General features: G+C 43.0%; 1 protein-coding gene across 4 annotated transcripts in view; it reads right to left on the reverse strand.

Annotated features, from left to right (window-relative positions):
• LHFPL6 (LHFPL tetraspan subfamily member 6) overlaps positions 1-23010 on the reverse strand; it is a 244433-nt gene that overhangs the window by 21605 nt on the left and 199818 nt on the right. For all 4 annotated transcript variants that reach the window (XR_002892014.3, XM_024125917.3, XM_024125916.3 and 1 more), the window contains exon 3: positions 9014-9112. Coding sequence is in view for 3 of the 4 variants with exons in the window: in XM_024125917.3 (XP_023981685.1) it covers positions 9014-9112 (99 nt within the window). In the remaining variant the exon portion in view is untranslated. The remainder of the gene's footprint in view (positions 1-9013; positions 9113-23010) is intronic.

Raw genomic sequence — 23010 nt, forward strand, 5'->3', positions numbered from 1 at the left:
ACCGGGGCACGAACCCGCGTCCCCTGCATCGGCAGGCGGACTCTCAACCACTGCGCCACCAGGGAAGCCCTCTAAAACCACTTTTGATGGATTATTAATCAATAATGCTTACCAATGACCCTTTCCCCACAGGAGACCTGTTAAGAGGTCTATCTTCTATTTCTATTACAGAACAAAGGCAAAAACACACAGGAAGGTCACTAACATAGGAGTTAACACAGTAATGTGAATTCTCAATTCCGGGGCAGAAATATTTCTCCCAAGATTAAGAGCCACAATATAAAGATTTGAAAGAACTCTCCTCTAATGTTCATATAGACACATCTCCCAGGAACATTAGTGAAATGTCTTTCCTCAGTGTTACTATTCCAAACGAATAGATAATTAGATGAGAGGATGGTCTAAGACAAATCTGTGTGAACTCTCTCAACTGTAATCTCCTTGAGGGCAGGGAGCTGGTAGGAGACTTCCCAAAGGGGTTGTATTACATTATCAGAAGGAATTATCAGCTTGGGATGTTGGGGGTGGGCAGTAGATTCTTCTTTTTAATTAATAGATTTATCCCTAAATCCTTAACTATCAGAAACATTTAATAAATCTACATATTTATTCAAGATGATGTCCGTATAGCCAATTTGTCTTAATTGTTCTTTCTCATAATCATTGTTAACATAATCGATTAAACAAAGTTCATTCCTGAAAGAGGATCTAAAACATCAAAACCCGTTAAATTTAGTGTTAGTGCATTTCTACCCCCAGATTAATATTCAAACGAAACATACTAGGAAATAGTAAAGAGCACATAACACAAAAGAATAACGAGAATGAACCAGTTCAATCTCCTAAACTTCCTTCAGTAAACTGAATCTAAAATGGCACACCACTCAGGTATATCATTTTTTGTTTTTATAAAAGGATAACATTGAAAAAAAATGAAGAAGGATCTTTAAAAGACAGACTAACATATTCTTCCCAATAGTTCGGTGGCCATATCTTAATATTTCTTAATATCTCAATATTAAGATATGGTCACCAAACTACCGGGAAGAATGATACTTCTCATTTCCTGCAGGTTTTCTAAGCACATTTCCTTTTTTCCACTAGCATTGAATTCCACTGCTGCAAATCGCTGCAAGTCACTTTAGGTTTTTAAAAGGCACTGATACAACAATGGGTAAGATCCTGCTCTAAAATAACCAGACCAAAAAAGACTTTAGGAAGGAAAGATTTAGAGCAATTTCTTTTTTCATCTACCAGGGCTTTTGGTTTTTTAAACTATGACCCTGAACTTGATTACTTTCTAGGAGATGGTTAAGCCATTAGTCCCTTAGAGAGTAATGTCATGATTCTCACCAGGATATCAGTGGCCAAGGAGATACAGAAACATGATGGCAGCTGCCTTTTTAGTGGTCAAAAATGAGCCATAGGGTTTCTTCCTTTTTATCTTCTCTCTTCCTTCCTTTTCTCTCTCAGCCTCCCTCTCTCCCTTCTTTTAACCATTTAGTAGACAGCAGATATGTGACGTGCAGGTAAGAATCATATCTATCTAATTCATAATTTTATTCTAAGTATGTGGCACAATTTTTGGAACCTAGAATGTGCTTAAAAAATACTTGTTGAATAAATAAATATGTCTATTAAATACTGCTATGAGGCAAACACTGAGATAGGCACCAAAGTTGCAACTATCCTGTCCCATAGGAACCTGCAAAGATGTGTTTAGGGAAGCAGATAGAATTGGATCTATGATTATACAGAATGGGGTGCTTTTTCCTAAAGCAGGATCAGAGGCATTTACTCAGCTATAACTTAAAGTGGAAATGTTCATGCTCTAATGTTATTGTCATGGTCCCAGGAATGGGTGGGTTGAATTTATGCCCCTGAAATGAATTGATTCTTCTCCCTACTTTCTGCAATGAACACAGAAAATCCTTCATCTCCTGAAGATGAGGCCCCTAGGAAAGCTGAGTGACCAACAGAGCTGACTGTTTTTTCCTTGGCGGTGCCCAGACACTTTGCTCCGTCACTTCATCACCAGCCAAGTTGGACTTCCTCTGCCTGTGGCAGTTTCCCAGCATCCTTTCCAGCATCACCTTCCAGAATGTTCTCATGGGTCCCCCCAGGCCTACAAGTTTAGGTCTTGGTTTAACTCACAGCAGCTGCCCGGCTTCCCTCTGTCACCCTCCTGCACTAGAGCCGAGTGAAGGAATATAGGCTCATGCCGGACCTTCTAAGTGACTTCCAGTGATTAGCACTTAAGTGTCAAAAGTTTGGAACCGTTCCAGATAATAGCCATGGAGGAGGTGGGAAATCATCACTGCTTTAAAGACTTTACCTTTGGCTAAATCTCAATGCATATTCAACACCTTACCTCTAACCAGTCTCCCAAATAGCAGTCTCATAACGGGAACATCAATTACCTTTAAGCAATGACCAGAAACGCATCAAGAGTTAGGGGTCTCTTCCCAAACCCAGCAACAGATGCTGTCTGCTACTCTTTGGGAGCGCCTAGCAGGCCAGCCCGGCTCCCGCACAGCTCAGACGGCTGCAGCCCCTGGGCAAAGCCTCCGCTTGGCCTGCATGAAGCAGCCTCAAAAGTCCACAGAAGTGACAGGAGTCTTCTCACTTCTGACCAAAGGGATGCTTGTTTTAGCCAGTATCACAGAAGCTGAGAGCAGCTTCTCCTGTTATTGTCTGCAAAAATAGAAGCTTCTATGTGGACATCAGGAAAACTGGGTCACTCAGCTTCAGAAACACCCACTAACGCCAAGCTTGAGAAAGCTCAAAAAAGAAATTTTCTACTTTCGTTCCCATTTTGGCCCACTGACCCCCCCATAGCTTGCCAATCATTTTTTTTTTCAAGTGCAGTTTGATTTGAGCAGAGAGAAAACACGAGTCAGGAGTCAAAGAGCTCAAGGAGACGTGTCCAAAGAGATGTGCAATGGTCACTGCTCAGATCAGAGGAGAAGAGATTTCTTCACTGGAGTGAAAATTTGGAAGAAACAGACTCTCATCTTTTCTGACACTGAGAGGTTCTGAGTTTTCCGAGTTTATGGTACTGTTCTTGAGAAGCCAAGAGCATAATTTCAAGGACAGGAAACATGATGGCTTCTTAATCAAATTAAATAGCAAAGTGAAAGCAATAATTACTCAAATTTACTTGGCAAATTAGCAAGACAAATTAATTGAAACTCTACTTTTGATCATAAGGATACAGCTAGAAAAGTCTTTGGTGGATGAAAATATCTCTGAGGCATTAATTAAATCAACTGGACAACCTGATGATAAAGCCCTCATGCTTAATGTGTAAATCCCAACTTGCTGGCATGGAATATAAAGGAAGAATAGAGATTATCAGCAAATATTCACTAAAAATGGTCCTGTACAAACAGTGTGAATAATAATAGCAAACATCTACTGGGCTTTTATCACGTGAAGATGCTACGCTACACTATGTATTATTCTTATCACTTGTACTGTTTTGTTCTCTTAAAAATTAATAAAGAGAATCATTATGGTTACCACTTGCACAGCATAAACCATTACTGTCCCTTTGTCCACAACCATGGACTTCATGACAGAAGGAGCACAGAGCACCAAAGTCTGACAAAAAATAGAGAATGAGATGTCTTTTCTCCTCTTAGCCTCATCTTCCACTTACAAATGTCACTACTTTTCAGTAAATCTGGTTCTGTAAAACTCTGAACACATCCACGCTGGGCCACAAGAAGCCAATCCGTACATGGTATTGCCTGACAGCAGGTATTCATTCAAGATGGGCACGTGACAAATTGGTCCAACCAGACCGAGGAGAGAGACTTTTATTCCATTACTGGGGGAGAAGCTCGCCCTCGCCTATTTGACATGAACAAGGATGTTTAGAGCCACAAGTGCCAAATGCAGTCCTCTTCCGACCAAGGAGAGAACTAGCCTCAGGATGAAGGACTTCGAGATGGACAACATCTTTGAGCCCCTGGCTCAGTCAAGTCTGAAGTTCACCTTGGCTCTGGCCTTCCTGTAATAAGGGATCTTAAATGTCTTCTGTGTTTAAGCCAGTTGGCATCAGATTTTCGTAACCGAAAGTTAAAGCCTCCTAATTTATATAAAACAAAATGAATGAATGTTTGTTAAACTAAATTCTAGCAAGATACAAAAAATTAATTTTTCTATATAAATTAAGGCTTTTTAAAAAAAAGTATGGTCGCTGACCACTTATACCTGAATCACCGGGGATCCTTGTTTGAAACACAGATGAGAGAAGCATAATACCCAAGGCACAGAAACTAAAAATCTATACTCTCAACCAGCCTACCTCTGATTCCAGTGCTAAAGGTTGAGAACGACTGTCAAGGCAAGCTATACAATTTCAGTGGGGGAATTTAGAAATTCATTATGCAGCCTGTTTTAAATTCTTGTTTCCCTGTTTTTAAAATGTGTGTATTCAAACCTGCTCCTTGCTTCCTCATAAATAAGTGTGATCTAAAGGTAAGCAGAGTAACAGTCTTTGATTTGTGAAAGTGGATATTTCTGCAAAATTGCTTCAAGGCTCGGGACTTGATAAAATATGAAAATGCTTGAGAAATAATCAATAGACTGATAAACCTGTTTTTGATGAATGTAAAACAACTTCTCCCCCAAGTGCCTTTCTAAGGAAAGCAGGCATTTAAAAAAGTAGATTCTATTAGGCTCCCACCACGTTATGTTACAACCACAAATGTGAGCTTTTTACGTAGTCCCTTCCTTGCCTAAACAGTACTCATATTTCTGGACTCAGTTTAAATGCTCTTTCCCTGGGAGGCCCTTCCTAGCCCCCCAAGGATTCCTACCCCCTCTGGTGCGTAATCAGGCTCCTTCCTGGCTCTTCTCCCTGACCTGCCTACAGCCTACCTCCCTGTCACCCTAAAACACACCCACATTCACCCTTTACCTACCTAAATCCTCTACAGCCTTGAGGGCTCAGCTAAAAATAATACCTCCTTAAGAAGCACCCAGGTGAGGTCAGAGCCCCTCGAATGGTGAAATAGCAACTAAATGAAATACCAGTTGGGCTGCTTTTGGCTGCAAGTAAGAGAAGGCCTGCCTCAATCTTTACCCTGTAAGGAAATGAATTACAGTGTGTCAAGCAAGCCTGGAAATTCTAGGGATGCCTGCCCACAGGCTAGTTCCTCTGCCCGCCTCTGCCCTGCAGCCTGCTCCTTCCTGCTATTCCACCTTGTCAGGGGTGGCTGCCAGAGGGAGGGAGACCATGGCTTCTGATGCCTCTTCCTTAGGCATGTGATTCCATCTTTCTCAGAAGCCTCTGGAAACATCTCCAGTCTCACTCGCCCAAATGAGCTTAAGCTTTCCATGCTAGTGTTAAGAGGTGGGATGACCAAGCTTAATTAATGGTGCTTTTCACACCTTATGTCACAACGTGACGCAACAAGAAAATGGTAGTATTTACAAAGGATACTAGGATAACGGGATGGGGCTGCTCGGTGCAAAGTCTTGGACTGTCCTATATCCCAGCCGACTGAAGGAATCGATAAATGAGCACAAATGGAATGAAAACATTTCTGGCACATCAGGGGGACACTTTGCTTGAGGTCAGGGGTCTCAAGCTACAGCTCCACTACCTGTTTGTGTAAATAAAGTTTTATTGGGACACAGTCACACCCATTCATATAGGAACTGTCTTACCATGTACTTGGCCATATGGCTTGCAAAGCTGAAAATATTCATGATCTGACTCTGGCTCTTTATAGAAACATTTGCCAAACTTTGGCTTAGACTGACCAACTAGAGTGTAATAATATTGGCAAGACAACCACAATGCCCATTACAGTGCCTGACCCTTTTTAACACACTTTCCATATATATATATGTGTGTGTGTATACACACACACAGACACACACACACACACACCCATTTATATATTTAAGTATATGTGCCTTTCCTGTTAGTTTTTAAGTTCCATGAGGGGAATAAATAGTGTCTTTTTAAATTCGTTCCTGATGCTATGTCCCCAGCACCTTGCACAAGGCCTGGCACATCGAAAGCACCCTATAAATATTCCTTTGCTGAATAATTGAATGAATGCACTCCTTAAATAATCTGCCAAAGTGGGAGCAAAAGCAACAATGATTTCTTTGGGGATATGCTCTAAAGCAGCGGTCCCCAACCTTTTTGGCACCAGGGGCTGGTTTCCTGAAAATTCTTCCTCGGATGGGGAGCGGGGAATGGTTCAGGCGGAAATGTGAGCAACGGGGAGCGATCCGAGCGGCGATGAAGCTTCACTCACTCGCCCGCCGCTCACCTCCTGCTTTGCGGCCCGGTTCCTAACAGGTTGGGGACCCCTGCTCTAAAGACAGCAATCACAGCTCAGTGACGGCCCGCCAAGAAACTGACCCACATTCCACTCTAAGGAGGCCGTGAACCTTAATAACATCAACACTGCCCAGCCCTGGGATGAAAGGTTCATCCACACGCTGTCTATGGAGAGATGCAGAAACAAGCTCAGGCTCTCCGAAGGGGCAGAGACGGCAGGGCCATGGCTAGCAGCGTGTAAGCCACTAACACCGGGCTACAGAGTCCTCCTTGCAGAGGACGCTCACCCTCCCACGCACAGGGCGGCTCCCAACCCAGCCCTAGGCTCCTTCGTGTTTGCTCCGCAATCTCTGACTTCACTCACTCCCTGAAGTTCAGCTCTCACCAGTGTTCCAGAGAACAGAAATACTTTCGTAAAGACAGAAAACACAGGAAGTTGGGTGGGAGGGTTGTGGTGACATCTCTATGTCACGGTTTCCCTTTAGGTCTTCTTTAGGAAGAAAAGATCACAGAGTCTGAAAAATTCATAGTAACCTGGAGAAATGGAACTCGATAAACCCAAAACGCTTCTTCAGGGGACCCAGAACTCATTATATCTGTAGATAATGCCAGTTTTGATTTTTTTTTTTCTCATCATCCAATCTAAGAGAAATTTAAAACTAAAAAGGCCAAAATTAAAACAACGCTGTAATTTTAAGGTTGCTAAAATGGCTTTAGTGAGTTTATAACATGAGAAAATTGTCATCACTGGCAAAGAGAGAGGCAAGTGTTTTGTTTTTAACGTTAATTTTGACATTTACATTTTTAATCCTCAATGCTGAGAAGCTGTAAAATCCTGGGGTGCAGTAGCGAAAACTGCAAAACCAGGATCTGAGTTTCCTTATAACCTGCTAATCAATATGGCAAAACACAGCAGCAAGACACCAGCAAGAATAGGATTCTAACCAAGTTGAGGCCTGTGTGAAACAGCAAAGAATCCCTCAAATACCAGAAAAAGAAAAATGCCAAACACTGTATTGCAATATCTCCCCTGGACACAGTTTGCTTTCCAAAAAAAAAAAAGGATAGGCTAGCAGTTAACTTTGTGCCAGCATTTTCCCCTTCTCTGCATTTACAACAATCACAAACTAATCTAGCCTTAGGATAGCTTCCCCTTCAATGAGGGAAGAAGGGGCAGAGGAAAATCTCTTATTTTTTATCCGTGCAAATTGGGTGGTATTTCAGGCACCATCTCCTCTACCCAAAGAGCCAGCAGTATTTTGAGGGAAGCAGGTGTTTGTCATCCATTGAGTCAAACAAAAATTGCTTCATTTTCAAATTCACAGACTTTTTATACGATATCACATCTGCCCATTTTTCTCAGTGTCCAACAGAAGTTTTTTCTTACAAGTTCTTTTATTTATTTATTTTTTGCTGCATCACACGGCATGCGGGATATTAGTTCCCGGACCAGGGATGAACCCACGCCCCCTGCAGTGGGAACACGGAGTCTTAATCGCTGGACTGCCAGAAGTGCCTTTTTTTTTTTTTAAATAAGTTCTAACAAAAATTTTTTAAATGAATTGGGATATAGTAATACTGCCATTAGACCAGTTCCCTCGAAATTTTTCTATTTGGAAATATTTAATGTGAAAAGCAGATAGATGTTTAAGTTAGTAACTCACTATGCGCTCATTGTCAAAAACAATCTGTCTATCCATATATTAGGGAAAAATACGTTGGCTATCATTTGGCAATAAGTGTTTTATGGGCTCATAATCTTCGGTCTAGTTAACACCAATTCTAGAGAAACATCCTAAGAAAATAATTCAGTCAAGAGAAGACTTATATTCATTAAACTACTCCTTACAATATGTTTACGTAACACAAACCGAGCAGACAAAATACCCAATTAGAAAGAAATAAGCAAGTGGTTAAGTAAATGTAGGTTTCTCAACCAACTGAAATATTAGCTAACCGTTACAAATTATAATGGTGCAAACCATGTCGCATTATGCAAAACATTTTTATAGGTTGCCAAGTAAGTAGAATACATTCTCTGCACAAGTGAGAAATATCTGAAATTTTCTGATTCGTACACAGAAAAAATCATGAGCCCTTCATCAAGGTGTGAACTGTGGTCTACTTAATCACAGACCCTATTTCCTGGGTCTCTATGGTGCCCTGATGAGCTTTCTTCATCCCTCCCCTGTGCTTTGCTGAACTGTAATCCTTGCCTGTCAGATAATCCACACGCATCACTTTAAGACCCAGCTCCATTCCCATCTCTTTCACAAAGTTGTGTATTACCCTGGAGTGAAACTGCTTTAGATTCCTTAGCGCTGACTGTCATTTTCTTGATCATATTATTTGCTTTATCTTCTCAGATAGACAGCGAATTCCACAGAGAGAGTTATTTTTAGTGCATGAAATGACTCAAATATATGATTTTGAATGAATTAATTAATGAATATTAACTCCTCATAGCAAGGGCCATTTCTTTTCTTCGTATCTACAGTACTTCCCATCGTACAGGCCAACAGTAGATTATACATAGCTCTTTACTAAACAGTTGAATAAATGAATGTATGTGTATTGTTACACATGACTACTGGCTCCAATCCTGGGATGCGTTTTTCTACCCCATCCCTTTTCCACCTTCTCCTTCTTTGCAAGATCAGAAAAGGTTCTCTTCTAAAAGGAGTACTATCCATGAAGAGAACTTACCCAGGTCAAACTGGCCAGAAATGTAGCCACAAGTCTGCCGGACTTCCTCACTGTCCCAGCCCATGGGGTACAGTGCACAGCCAGCACCGATCAACAAGCCTGCAAAGAGAAAAGACAACAGGACATTAGCAATGCCCCTCTGCAGACCTAGATAAAGGTACAAGGGAGAAAAAATCGATATAGGCAATATGACAACGGAACATGGCGTCTGCTTTTGGGAAAGCACCAGCCAAGCTCCCTTTAGTGATCTAAGTTCAGTTTAATTCCAAGAACAATTCCAAGTCTGCTTAAAAGGGGGTGGGATGTGGGAAGAACAACCTTGACAGACACCTCAGTTTGGTTCCAACTTCCCCTTTTAAAGCATTAAAAGCCTTGCAGATCCTGTTTAGGGAGTACAGTCCAAAAGCCCTTTTAATCACTCTTGTAAAAAGCCAACCCATTCCACCCTCAATCCATGTAAACAAGTCATTCGAGAGCCAGCAAAAGGGCCTCATTGGTTACGCATCATCATTCATTAGATTGCTTTTTCCAATTTAAGAATCAAAATAGAATGTTTCAGCATCATCACATTTTACCAAGGGCAGAGAGAGCATAAAGATTTTCATGAACCACTTCGGCACATTGATTGAACTCGTGGACCATGCTGCGGTTACCATGCTCCCTTGAGAAGTTGAGAATCACCAAGTGTCCACGCATCTTGGAAATACTCAAGAACACAGACGCTTACTGTGACTTCAGTTCTTCTTGCAGCGAAGACCAAAAGGTTTGATGATTAAACTAAAGCAAGGGACGGTTTTATTTTAAGTCAAGGTATCATGGCAGCTCACCCTGAGCGGACAGCTTTCGATTGGTGAGTCTTTAGTTTTACATCAAAACCTATCAATAATACGGTTTTATGAGAAGCTGAATGAGACTGAAGCACTGACCGATCAAATCCGAGGGCTAATCTGAAAGTATCACCTTGTCACATCAGTCAGCGAGTATTAACATCACCCGTAAATCCACAAGTGTGCTGAGCCGGTGGGACCAATGCATACACAGTCTGATTGTCTGCAGGATTGTGGGTTAAAAGGCACTAAATAAGGGAGGCCCCTAAATTAGAAAACCTGCTAATGTGGTAATGTATAGGTCGAACAACAGTGTCCCCAAAGGTATCTAAGGGAGATCTTCAGTACTTCTGGACTGAGTCTCTTCCTGTCCCCCTTTCGCCTCTCCCTTGCCCCCGGTGGATGACTTGAGTAGTTGTAACCCGTACAAATTGTCTGTTTCCTCACAGGCATCTAAGGAGGAGCTGCTTTCCAGCCCACTCCCCCAACCTCTATGCCAGCTGTGTGGAGAGACATCCCCCAGAAACGGACATGTTTTCCACCCTGTTGCCCCTCCCTCTGATCCATCCCTTAGACCACAGTAAAACAAGCATCTAATGCAGGAGGGCTGTGATGCGAGGGAATGCCTGCAAAGAATCACTGCAGCTGCAAATCACAAATTCCAGGGCACCTGTATGCAACTGTGTAAATATGAATTGTGTTGAGGCTGAAGAATGACTCAAGAAGCAATAATACGAGCTTTGCTGACTAAGCAAATGTCCCAGTGACCAGTTTCCTTAGGCTTTTTGCCTTAGGATAAAATTTATAGCATTCTGAAGACAGTTCCAAACTCGTGTTATCCACCATCAGGTAAAGAGAGAATTAACGAGGATGCCAGAGTTTGTGAAAACTGAATTCCATGAACGTTGAATAAATAATGTGGCATCATGTCCGTGATACTCAGTTCTTAAATTAATAAGTAACACCACTTTTTCAGATCTGGTGAGCAATTTTTAAACGACGACACATGCGGAAAGGCCGTTAGAAATAAAATGTTCAAGGGTAAGTAAAATGAAAAACAGTAAAATTTAAACCATCAGTATTCCCTTTATCTGATAGGCAAACAAACGATAAACAGTCTCAATTGCTCATGTTCTTACAGAATGGCAGGAAAATATGTGTCATGTGTTCATGAAGGAAGTTGCTTTTGTTTTGTTTTGTTGTCTGTTTTGCTTTTGTTTTTTATCAGAATTTATTCTTAACTTCGGAAAAGAATTGCTCTTATTTACAGTTATCCAGTGCAGGTTGTTGTGTCTATATGAATTTCTTTTTAAACTTTATTTATTTATTTATTTATTGAATACAGCAGGTTCTTATTAGTCACCTATTGCATACATATTAGTGTATCTATGTCAATCCCAATCTCCCAATTCATTCCCCTCCCTGCCTGAGAAGCCACTTTCGTCCAGCATAAGGATCCCAGCATTTTGCGAGACTAAACAGAGAGGAACTTTTAAGTGCCTATATTATGGAGCAAACAGGCCTGTGATTCTCTAGGTGGTACAACACTTGGGTAGTCAGGGTTCTTTTGTGTAACAGAATATTGGGCTGTCTTTGTAACAGTACGAAATATGGAGGCAACCATATAAATGAGAAATGATTTTATACATAGGAAATCTGTGTTAGGTGTAAGAATTAAAAAAAGAAAAATACCATGAGCATATGCTCACATTAAAAAAGTATTCAGTGGAGGGCAACTAGCTTATCTGGATTTTAGTATTCATATTTATGTAGCTGTTGTTTTGTCATCTGCTAAAGTTTGCTAACAGTAAAGATACTGCAGATTCTGAAGATGTGGGGAACATTTCTGGGAGAAAAGTGCATGTTGCCAACTCCTCAGGCTAAGTGATTGTTGCAGTGATTAGGTTCTGTAGGTAAATATCTGGCCTCCCCACTACCTCGCTACTATTATACATTAAGGTGAAAGCAAGTCTCAGGCCGAATTCAGCCAACTACGAAACAACTGTTTACTAGCAGGCTGGCACAAAAAGCGATCAGATGACCAATACTCTAAACTCAGTGAAACCCTCCCCCCAACTCCATCAGATAGTCATCTAACAAATACCTTCACAACACAATAAATAGGGCTTCCCTGGTGGCGCAGTGCTTGAGAATCTGCCTGCTAATGCAGGGGACACGGGTTCGAGCCCTAGTCTGGGAGGATCCCACATGCCGCGGAGCAACTAGGCCCGTGAGCCACAACCACTGAGCCTGCGCGTCTCGAGCCTGTGCTCCGCAACGAGAGAGGCCGCGATAGTGAGAGGCCCGCACACCGCGATGAAGAGTGGTCCCCGCTTGCCACAACTAGAGAAAGCTCTCGCACAGAAACGAAGACCCAACACGGCAAAAATAAATAAATTAATTAATAAACTCCTACCCCCAACATCTAAAAAAAAAAAAAACCCACACACAATAAATACAACAATTATTCAGATAGCAGGATCAGGGACACTTCAGGTCAGATGAGACAGTATCTTCCAGTTAATGGAATGGGAGAGGGTGTAGGAGTCGAGTTCTAGACCTGCCCTGCCCCACGCAGTAGCCACGAGCTACATGTAGCTATTTAAGTTTAAATTTAAGTAGGGAATTCCTTGCCGCTCCAGTGGTTAAGACTGGTGCTTTCACTGCCAGGGTCTGGGTTCGATCCCTGGTCGGGGAACTAAGATCCTGTAAGCCACGTGGTGCAGCAAAAAAAAAAAAAAAAAAAAAATTAAGTTAATTAAAATTAAATAAAAATAAAATTCAGTTCTTCAATTGCACTAGCCACATTTCAAATGCCTAGTAACCACATGGCACTAGCGGCTACCATATTAGACAGGGCACATACAGACCATTTTCATAACCACAGAAAGTGCTATTGGAGAGGGCTGCTCTAGACCTAAGACACCACTTCAAAAGGATGGGGAAAGACTTGCCACTCTAAAATGTCCCTTTGGAATGTGGATTATTTGTAACTAAAAACAATCAAGGCCCAAAAGGCTCAGGAAGAAAGTTTGACCTTCCCCTTAACTGCCTAAAAGAATGTAGACAGAGGGCCTGTTCCAGGAATAGAGCTATCGCCAGAGATATTTGCAAAGAATATGGGCAAGTGCGGTGGAGGAAACTCTACACAGGGATTAAAGATCAGACTCCACTCTGTGTCCCACTGTCTCTGCCCAGCCCAGTAAACATTTATTTACCAAACATTTGCTTCTCCATCTCCATGTAAATTGCCTTCCTCCCTTCTGAAGCCCCAAAGGACTAACCCCCAACATTCTCTTTGTCTTAGCTGACAATGGTATTTAAAGTCAGTGATGGTTTTGCCATTTCAGGGAATCACTCAGTTTTTCCTGAGTCTCTCCCCATGTACACATGTTATTAAACGTTTGTTTGATTTTCCTCCTCTTCATCTATCTCAGGTCAAGTCAATTTAATTCTTAGGCCAGCCAGAAGAACCTAGAAGGGTAACGGAAAATTTCTTCCTCCCCGACACTGGGCTGGCCAGATTCTTACACCTATGCCTGATACTGCTTGTTAACAATCCAAATCATCCTTACTCTTTTAGATTCTCCCTTTGTGGGTGGGGGTGATGGGTGGCTAGAAGCCAGGAAACTACATTTCAAAAACTCTCCTGCGAGCAGAAGTTTTGGCTCATGGTCTGTCAATGAGCAGGTAAAAGGGAGGAATAAACCATATTTCCCATTGGCAGCTGCAGCCAGATGATATGCTCTTCTGCAGACAGTAGACATGATATTTGGGGTGTGGCTTCCTGGCATCCCTCTCAGCCTCAACTCTCTAAAGGCAGATCATCAGCTGTCCTCACTATTTTTTTTCTTTTTGGATAATTTTTGATTTTCAAAAAAAAATTATTTTATTTATTTATTTTTGGTTGTGTTGGGTCTTCGTTGCTACACGCGGGCTTTCTCTAGTTGCGGCGAGCGGGGCTACTTTTCGTTGCGGTGTGCGGGCTTCTCATTGCGGTGGCTTCTCGTTGCAGAGCACGGGCTCTAGGAACGTGGGCTTCAGTAGTTCTGGCTTGTGGGCTCAGTAGTTGTGGCTCACGGGGTCTAGAGTGCAGGGTCAGTAGTTGTGGTGCACAGGCTCCGGGCATGTGGGATCTTCCCGGACCAGAGCTCGAACCTATGTCCCCTGCACTTGCAGGTGGATTCCTAACAACTGCACCACCAGGGAAGCCCTGCCCTCACTTTTGATCCCTGCACTTCCTGAGCTCCTGAATTCTTCAAAGCAGCTTCTCTGACCTCCACTTCCCCAGACCTCCTAGTACGTCTGTGAAACTTTAAATCCCTGGGTTACATTCCCTGCTGCTTGAAATACCTAGAGTGGTTTCTTTTATTGGCCAATCCCTGGCTGGTACGTGCCCTACTTGTGCAAGGGCAGAGGGGCTGATATGAATCTTTCTATCTGTCCATTACTTAAACATCCATTTTCTCAATTAAAAATGATCTCTAATACAATTTATGCCAATTACTAAACCTCGGGGTAAGTGTAGTGATATTAAAAGGCTTTGTGGGGCTTCCCTGGTGGCGCAGTGGTTGAGAGTCCGCCTGCCGATGCAGGGGACACGGGTTCGTGCCCCGGTCCGGGAAGATCCCACATGCCGCGGAGCGGCCGGGCCCGTGAGCCATGGCCGCTGAGCCTGCGCGTCCGGAGCCTGTGCTCCGCAACGGGAGAGGCCACAGCAGTGAGAGGCCCGCGTACCGCAAAAAAATAAATAAATAAATAAAAGCTTTGTGTTAACTGCCTCTGTGGTGTGATTTCTGGTTAGGGAACTTATGCTAATTAACTTCTAGAGCGTGGATTTCAAAAGAGGATACATCAAATGTTAATTAACTGCCTTTATATTGGCATCAACTAGAATTGTATCGTCTATACTGAGTTACTAATATTGGAAAGTTAGAGAAAATTAGGATTGGCATATATACACTACCATGTGTAAAACAGATAGCTAGCGGTAACCTACTGTATAGCTCAGGGAGCTCAGCCGGTGCTCTATGGTGAGCTAGGTGGGTAGGATGGGAGTGGAGGTGGGGGGGGAGGGAGGTCCAAGAGGGAGGGGATATATGTGTACATATAGCTGATTCACTTCTTTGTACAGCAGAAACTAACACAACATTGTAAAGCAATTATACTCCAAAAAAAAAAAACCATAAAAATGAGATCCTTTTAATGGAAGAAATCTGCCATTGTTCAGTTTTAAGTCTTAGACCATGTTGTGGAAATCAATGTTTGATGGAAACATAGTTTGAAAATCCCTGAATTAGAAACCACTTAGATATGATACTGTGTGCTGAAATGAGGCTCAGAAAATATTCAGGAATGTGAAGTGGTTGCCCAAATGAAATCTTCGGGACTTAATGAGTTTTTATGGCTCTAGCTGACTAATTTGCTCCAGGGGAGTAAACGGTTCAATTAAAATCTCTGGCTCACAAACTTTTATATTATCTACGTGGATTTTCTCTATTACATTTATAAACCCTGTGGTTACCTCATGGGGCTTAATTACGTGGTATTTTAACCGAATTCCCATTTCACTGCCATTACGGACATCATGAAAAAAAGTCACACTCTGTGAAAATCTGTATTATACTCCAAAAAAAAAAAAACCATAAAAATGAGATCCTTTTAATGGAAGAAATCTGCCATTGTTCAGTTTTAAGTCTTAGACCATGTTGTGGAAATCAATGTTTGATGGAAACATAGTTTGAAAATCCCTGAATTAGAAACCACTTAGATATGATACTGTGTGCTGAAATGAGGCTCAGAAAATATTCAGGAATGTGAAGTGGTTGCCCAAATGAAATCTTCGGGACTTAATGAGTTTTTATGGCTCTAGCTGACTAATTTGCTCCAGGGGAGTAAACGGTTCAATTAAAATCTCTGGCTCACAAACTTTTATATTATCTACGTGGATTTTCTCTATTACATTTATAAACCCTGTGGTTACCTCATGGGGCTTAATTACGTGGTATTTTAACCGAATTCCCATTTCACTGCCATTACGGACATCATGAAAAAAAGTCACACTCTGTGAAAATCTGTGCATACAGGAATGGAAGTGAGGAAAGATGCTGTGAATCGGAGGAAACAACCTGAGGAAGGTGGTAACAGAGGTGGGTGGTTGGAGGAGATGTGAACTCATTTGCAGCTACAGGCTCATTTGCAATTAAGAAGAAGTCTATTCATGCAATCCTAAAGACTTTGCAACTTTTAAAGGGTCATGAGTCAATCACAAATTAGTGTAAATTAGTTCAGTCTTTAGTTTTCACAGGGCACCTCGCTGGAATCAGTTATAGGACATCATAGACCATTGGGAAGGTCACTGTGTAGGACGTCTTGGGGATTTAGAAAGACACTGCTTCCTAAAAAAGGAAAAAAATAATAATCCAAACAAATGACTCAATAGTTTATAAATTAAAACACATGCACACACATTTGAATCATGCATTGACTATTAGGCCATTTTAACCTGAGTCCTCTAAGGTTTTGGCCTCACCCTGTTCAAGATAACTAAAATGTCTGAAGAGCCAGGTCAGTGGAATGACCTCGAAGGAGAAGCCAGTGATAACGGAGAAAAAAAGAGCCCGGATAAATGCAGAAAGGTGGATGCTGGGAGCTGCGCTGTGATGCTGTATTATCAAAGGGGTCTGCCTTTAGCCTCAGATGGGCTCCTGGGCCTAAATCTTAGGACACACTCTGCCTACCCGTAAACTGCCTTGGGGAGAGAGAGGGTCCTAGTGGAAACGCTATTCATTTTCGCACCACGCTGGAGATACCTGCCATGATACTAATTATTTTTTAGAATGTGAGTGTGAAGTCTGAAGTTTGTGAAGAGCTCCGTGGTCAAAGTAAGAACCCGAGGCTGGGAATTCTCCCTTCTGCAAACCATTTTCTATTCAGCCAGTACTTCACACTTAGCCAACGGAATATTAACATAACAATTCGTCTCCTGCCAAGAAGGCAAAACAAACCTCCAGTCAGCCAATGCCAATTGCTCCCCACAGGTGGTAAGAATAGAGTCCTCGTGTTAAACTCATAAAGTCTTATTTTTTTTTCCAGGCCACTCTTGAAAGATTTTATGTGATCTCACTTTTTTTCCATGACTATCGCTCCAATCGTTTCCACGGTTTATTATTTTTTTTAATAGCCTGACTTTTTCCACCTATTGCCCCTGGAGTGGTCACACAAGCCTTTCCCATCAATTCATCTTTTATGTTTTTTGGATACTTTTATCCGTCCTCCAGTTCCTTTATCTTCCTGTCTGTGGCAAGCACCGAGGGAAATTGTTTTCTTTACTTTTCTCATGAAAGCTGCTCGGTCTTGTCGCCCGTTATCTGGACTTTTCTTTGGAAGAGGCTGGCGTATCTCCAAGTCACCACATGTTAATTTATGTACACGATACTCATCCATTTTCAGCCCTCGATAACCGTCCTTTTACAAAATGTAACAGCAAAATAAATCCAGTAGTGGGGAGGGCACAAGGGCAAGGGCCAGTATTATAACTCTTTGGACTCTGAATGCACCATGAGAAGGAAACTAGAAGAAAGAGGCTTGGTTAGGCTCTTGTAAGCCGTACCTCCTTTCACAGTGCTTTCTGAAAACTGAGGCACAGAGGATGCAGGAGGCTTGTCCAAGGACACAGAGCCCAAATCAACCCCAGGGCCCAGCCCATGGCTCTTTTCCACCTATCGTGATCCCAATGCTTGGACGTAAGTCCACTCCAAGCTCACACACTCTCTGCCCACAACCTGAGTTCAGGCCACACGTGTTGGAGTTGAACAACATGGTGTTTTACTAGGTCAGATTTTTCACCTGCAAGTCCAGATTTCTTGACTCTCTTGAAAAACTGAAAGATATGCCCATCCTGGGCCTACAACCCAGCTGGCTAAAGCCAGGTCATGGCAGTCCCATTAAATGGCTCAGGCACCCTGGCCAGTTCCCCAAGGCATAGCTGACTGGGGACCACTGGTTCTCTGAATATGTCTCGAACGACCTCATCTCTGAAAGTTGAATCGCTTCTCTCTCTCTCTGAGACACTTTCATTCCTTACCTCAGACTCCACGAACATACTAGCTGTTAAGGTCTAGAAGCCTCAACAGGCAGCTTGCCCTGGCCACCCCAGCAGTGAGCTACAGGTTTCACTCCCTCCTGTGAGCTCCTACTGGGATGTGCTCTGTACCATTTATGTGGGGTTTACCACCTTGCACTGTAGTTATTTAAGTATCACGCTTCCTGAAAGGCCAGAAACTCTACTGTATGCTTACTTGCATCCAACTCACTGGTTCATGATATTGGTTAAATACTAAATAGCAGTGATACTATTTATTCAGTATTTACAAAAGCTTCAAAATAATTATATAATAGTTATCTAATAGATAATCGATAATATTAAATTGTAGTGATACTATTTATTCAGTATTTACAAAAGCTTCAAAATAATTATATAGGGCTTCCCTGGTGGCGCAGTGGTTGGGAGTCCGCCTGCCGATGCAGGGGACGCGGGTTCGTGCCCCGGTCCGGGAGGCTCCCACGTGCCGCGGAGCGGCTGGGCCCGTGAGCCATGGCCGCTGGGCCTGCGCGTCCGGAGCCTGTGCTCCGCAGCGGGAGAGGCCACAGCAGAGAGAGGCCCGCGTACCGCAAAAAAAACCAACAAAAATAATAATTATATAATTGTTATCTAATAGATAATAGATAATTGCCTTTATTTAGCAGAGGAGGAAATTGAAGCTTAGAGAAGCAGGTTCTTACTCATGCAGCTACGAAATGGTAGATCCAGGCACGCACTTTTAGGCCAATCTGAGCTAATTCTCCTCACCGCTACCTTCTAATGAGGCCCAAATCCCGAAGTGTTCATGGGCCCAGCTCTGACCTCACCTCCCATGTTCACATGGGTATCGAACCCTGTGTATAAATGGAGAAGTAGGGATGGGGTAAAAGATCAGGAGAGATTTCAAGTCACCAGTTCTCTACGACTGACTCTGCTTTAGCGACAGGGAACATTTCTGCTACCAAAGACAAGGGACAGGCTCCTGCGAACCCTACAGATCCCCCCTTCCCTGGGTGCTGGTGAGGGAGAACTCGGATGTGAGTTTCGGCACACAGCGCGCTCTGTCCACAAAGAGCACGTTGAGGCGTAAAGATGAGAAGTGGATTCTCCCTCATGAGAAGCTTAGCCAAGGAAAGCATATCTCATCGTAACGCTTAAAACATCATAAAGAGACATGACCACTTCTGAACTATCAAAAATTCTTTTACAAATCACAATAAAACTATTTCTTTGCTGAAAACATCCTGCAGAAGAGAATATACTTCAGGTTCTCTTAAAATATTTTCCAGAATGGCTCCTTGATTCTCACGTCTTCCCCTTTCCCAGTTCATGCAGCAGAAGGCGCAAAAGACACCAGGCGCCGGAATACCTGCTCCTTAGCTTAGGGTGAAAAATCACAAGCTGATTTCAGCCAGGAGTGACCTGTCGTCTTTCCTCTTTCTAGAGTCCTAGGCAATCATTGGTAGAAAAGTTAAAGTTGCTCCAAACAGTGCAATGTGGGGGAGATTTTGTAATTCCTATGTGACAGTTTTCTGGTAAATTACATCTGCTCGAAAGCAACATCTCTCTAACCCTAGTAATTAAGAGCACCTCATTTCCACCGTTTCACCTCTTTAGGTCTCCACTTTTCTTATCTGTAAAATGGAGGTGGGAGGGACCTCCTTCTCAGGGTTATTGCAAGGATCAAACGAGAGAGTGTATGTAAAGAGATGGACACAATACTCACAGTAAGAGTTCAATGAACGGTCTCTACTGCTAAGCTTTGGACTTTGAGCTGGTGTAGGGGAGGGTGGTGGATTTGGTTCAAGCCAATGTGTGTCTGTACTTCTCTCAGAGAAGGTCCTCCTCTTAGAACGCAGAGAGGGTTCCAGCAAGGCTATTCGTGGAACTGAGTCAGCAACACTTGCCCCGGCAGTCCTATCAGCCATGCAAACCTCAGTCAGCACGAATGGAACAGCCACAGCCTGATGACCCTCACGCTTGGGCAAAGGATCCACACACGACTCTAAGGGTAATAATACTTTCATCTGTTGTGGTTTTTTTTTTTTTTTTTTTTTTTTACTTTTAGAGGCACTGTGACCTTTCTGTGAGGCAGACAGAGCCAGAACTGATGTCCCCACTTGGTTAGGATGGAGTCACAGACAAGAGCGGAGATCTGAGGGTCCCCAGGGGGGATAATCAGAGGCATTGTAAACTCAGGGCCCCGGACTCCTGCTTCTATGCTTTGGTTCACTGTCTTCACTCTGAGGCTGCTGGGAAGGGAGCTGGCAAGGCTGAGTGCTGCAGCTCCAGCTCTGAAACAAAAGAAACTCTAATTTTCACTGACCCTAAGGTGTCCCGTGTTACACCAGAGGAAAAGAAAGACACACTCCCTCATTTCCAGAGGAGTGTGGTTTCGGACCGTGCTTCTCGGACTTGACATGTACACAAAACAGCCGGGCGGCTTGTTAAAGTGCAGATTCTGGTTCTGCAGTGTGAGGGCAGGGCTGGGTCTCCTGCATTTTGAACCAGCTCCTGGCGAGACCCAGGCTGCTGTCTACGCCACACTCTGAGCAGCGAGGGTCCAGTGGGAATAGTGCAGGCTTTGAATCCTGACACCACCTTACCAGACGTGTGACCTCGAACAGCATGCTTTTGACTTCCCTGAACCCAGATTTTCATCTATAAAATAGACCTAATGGTGCCCATATCTTTTAGCATTGTTATTAGAAATAAATAAAAGGCTTAATAAAGGTGCCCAGTCCAGGGCCTGGCATAAGACAAGAGCTCAGTAAATGGTATCAATAGTTGTGTATCAGTATTAATAATAATATTGTATCACGGGAGTTGCAAACATTTCATTCTGTTTTACCTGCTGATTTCCAATTCTTCGTTACCAGCTCCAGATAATTACCGGTTTAAAACAAACCCCCAAACAAAAACCGCCTAAGAAAAGAAGAGGGCTCTGCCTTACTGCTTGCTTACATCTTCTGAATAAATATATTTTCTAAGACCACAAAATAAATATATTTTCTAAGAATTAAGACCACAGCTCTACAGCGAAGGATTATGACACTTCTTCCTTGTTCCCTCCAACATTATATTATGAAAAATTTCAAACTTACGGCGAAGTTGGAAGAATTGTATCGTGAGCACCCAGATACCCACCATCTAGGTTTTATGATGAACAGGTTTTTAAAATTCGCTTTATCACCTATCTTTCCATTTTTCCATTCCTCTATCGATCCATCAAGGCATCTTTTTGTGGGGGGAGGGGGATTAGGGAGATGCTTGTCACAGGTTTTCAGCATCAGGACACATGAAGTTTCTTTTCATTATTCAAGCTCCACCCTCTTTTTTCCCCCTTATCCCAATGGTCTGCACAGACCTATGAGGTACACGCAAAAGTTAGACCCCAAACCCACAACTGTCACAACACTGCATCCCTAAGCTAAGGCCTGATGGCACTAAGTGGGGACCCATCAACCTAGAAGTAACTTATATACAAATCTAAAGCAAGGAATACCTCTAAGCTTTCCACATTTCTCAAATAACCACCCTATGACCTAAAATGGGATCAGCGTGCTTCTGCTGTCTGGCCCAGAAATACCAGTAAGACCTTCAAGAGACATTTCACCAAACCCAGAATGACAACAACATAAAGAGTTCCAGCCCGGCCCAGCCACGCAGCTCAGTTTCCAGTGGACACATTTTCTCTCAAGGATGACTGCTGTTTTGTACAAAATGAATCGCTCCCAACACTCCTTAAATAAGAAAAAAAGGATGAACAGAATCATCACACTGCAACATAAAAGCTTTCTAGGAACAAGGCTAGGCTCCAGCAATATCCTGTTAGAAAAGTCTGAGCCAATCATGAAAACAAAAACCAGACAAACTAAAACACCCGGGTGTAAGTAAATTTATACTGCAAGCCTGAACACATTCCCCCCCCCTCCCCCCGCCTTGGACATGCACCGTCAATTCCAAAGCAGACTCTGGTCTGGTGAGTGCATGCTGGTTAACTGTGGTTACTTACCCTCACTCAGCTAGATACTCAAGAGGTGGACTGTTAGGAACGAGGCCTTTGGAGTCTGCGAGTCCTGTATTCAAATACTGAGTGTGCTACTTAATAGATACTGATGGAGGAGGTCTCTTAAATTTGAGCCCCAAGAATTTCATCTCTAAAATGTACGTACCAGTTTTTCTTTACAGAGCTGTTGAGGGGATTAGATAAAATGTCCCAGCAGAGTGCAGAGCATATAGAAGTAGTTTTACTCTTATGAAATAATGAAGAAAGAGAAGGGAAACGCAATCAACACTTTTAAAAATTTAATTTGTACGAGAGTGGCTTATGAGAACAAAGTACCCCAGCACCGGGATGCTTTGCTTATTGGACAGGTCTGCAGAACTTCCGCTGGGATTGCAGGGCAGGTGACACCACGTGTCTGAAGCCTCACCGACAACACGTCATACACATCGCATCATAAGCTGGAATGCCATCCCCACACCTCCGAGCCTCCCGCTGGCATGCCTACCGGGCTTTGCTTTGCTCCCTCCTGAATCACTAACTCCCCCTTTCCTTACCCTCGGGCCTGTAGAGCGATTTGCCCTGGGTGTGGAAAATCACATCGCTGCCCATCTGACTGTGTAATTCTCCCAGAGGCCCTGGGTGAACTGACACCAGTGACACTGGTGAAGGGACTGAGGACCCAGCAGTACATAGACAGAGTTGCCTGGAAAAGAGGCTCCTGCAATACACCATCTCCTGCAAGAATCAGAGTGGATTTGGGGGTTGTGTCCTGTTTGAATGGAGACAACAGTGAAACCAAGCTGCCCCACTTCTGCGTGGATCCTGTGAGGAACTATGCTGTTTACCGCATTAATACACAACGAAGCTATGCATCTGGGGGCTCGGGGAAGGGGGCTGGCTGAGTCGGGAACTATTAGAGTATCAGTAACAAAATTCCTTTGGAAGAAATAAGGGGCGAGATTGTGGGTTGGGGAGAAAGGGACCAGAGAATGAACCTTTTCAGAAGGCTGCAAAAAACATTAACTTATTGATTTTTTTTTTTTTTTTTTTTTTGCGGTACGCGGGCCTCTCACTGCTG

The sequence above is a fragment of the Physeter macrocephalus genome, chromosome 13 (genome assembly GCF_002837175.3).
Source record: "Physeter macrocephalus isolate SW-GA chromosome 13, ASM283717v5, whole genome shotgun sequence".
NCBI classification, from domain to species: Eukaryota; Metazoa; Chordata; class Mammalia; order Artiodactyla; family Physeteridae; genus Physeter; species Physeter macrocephalus.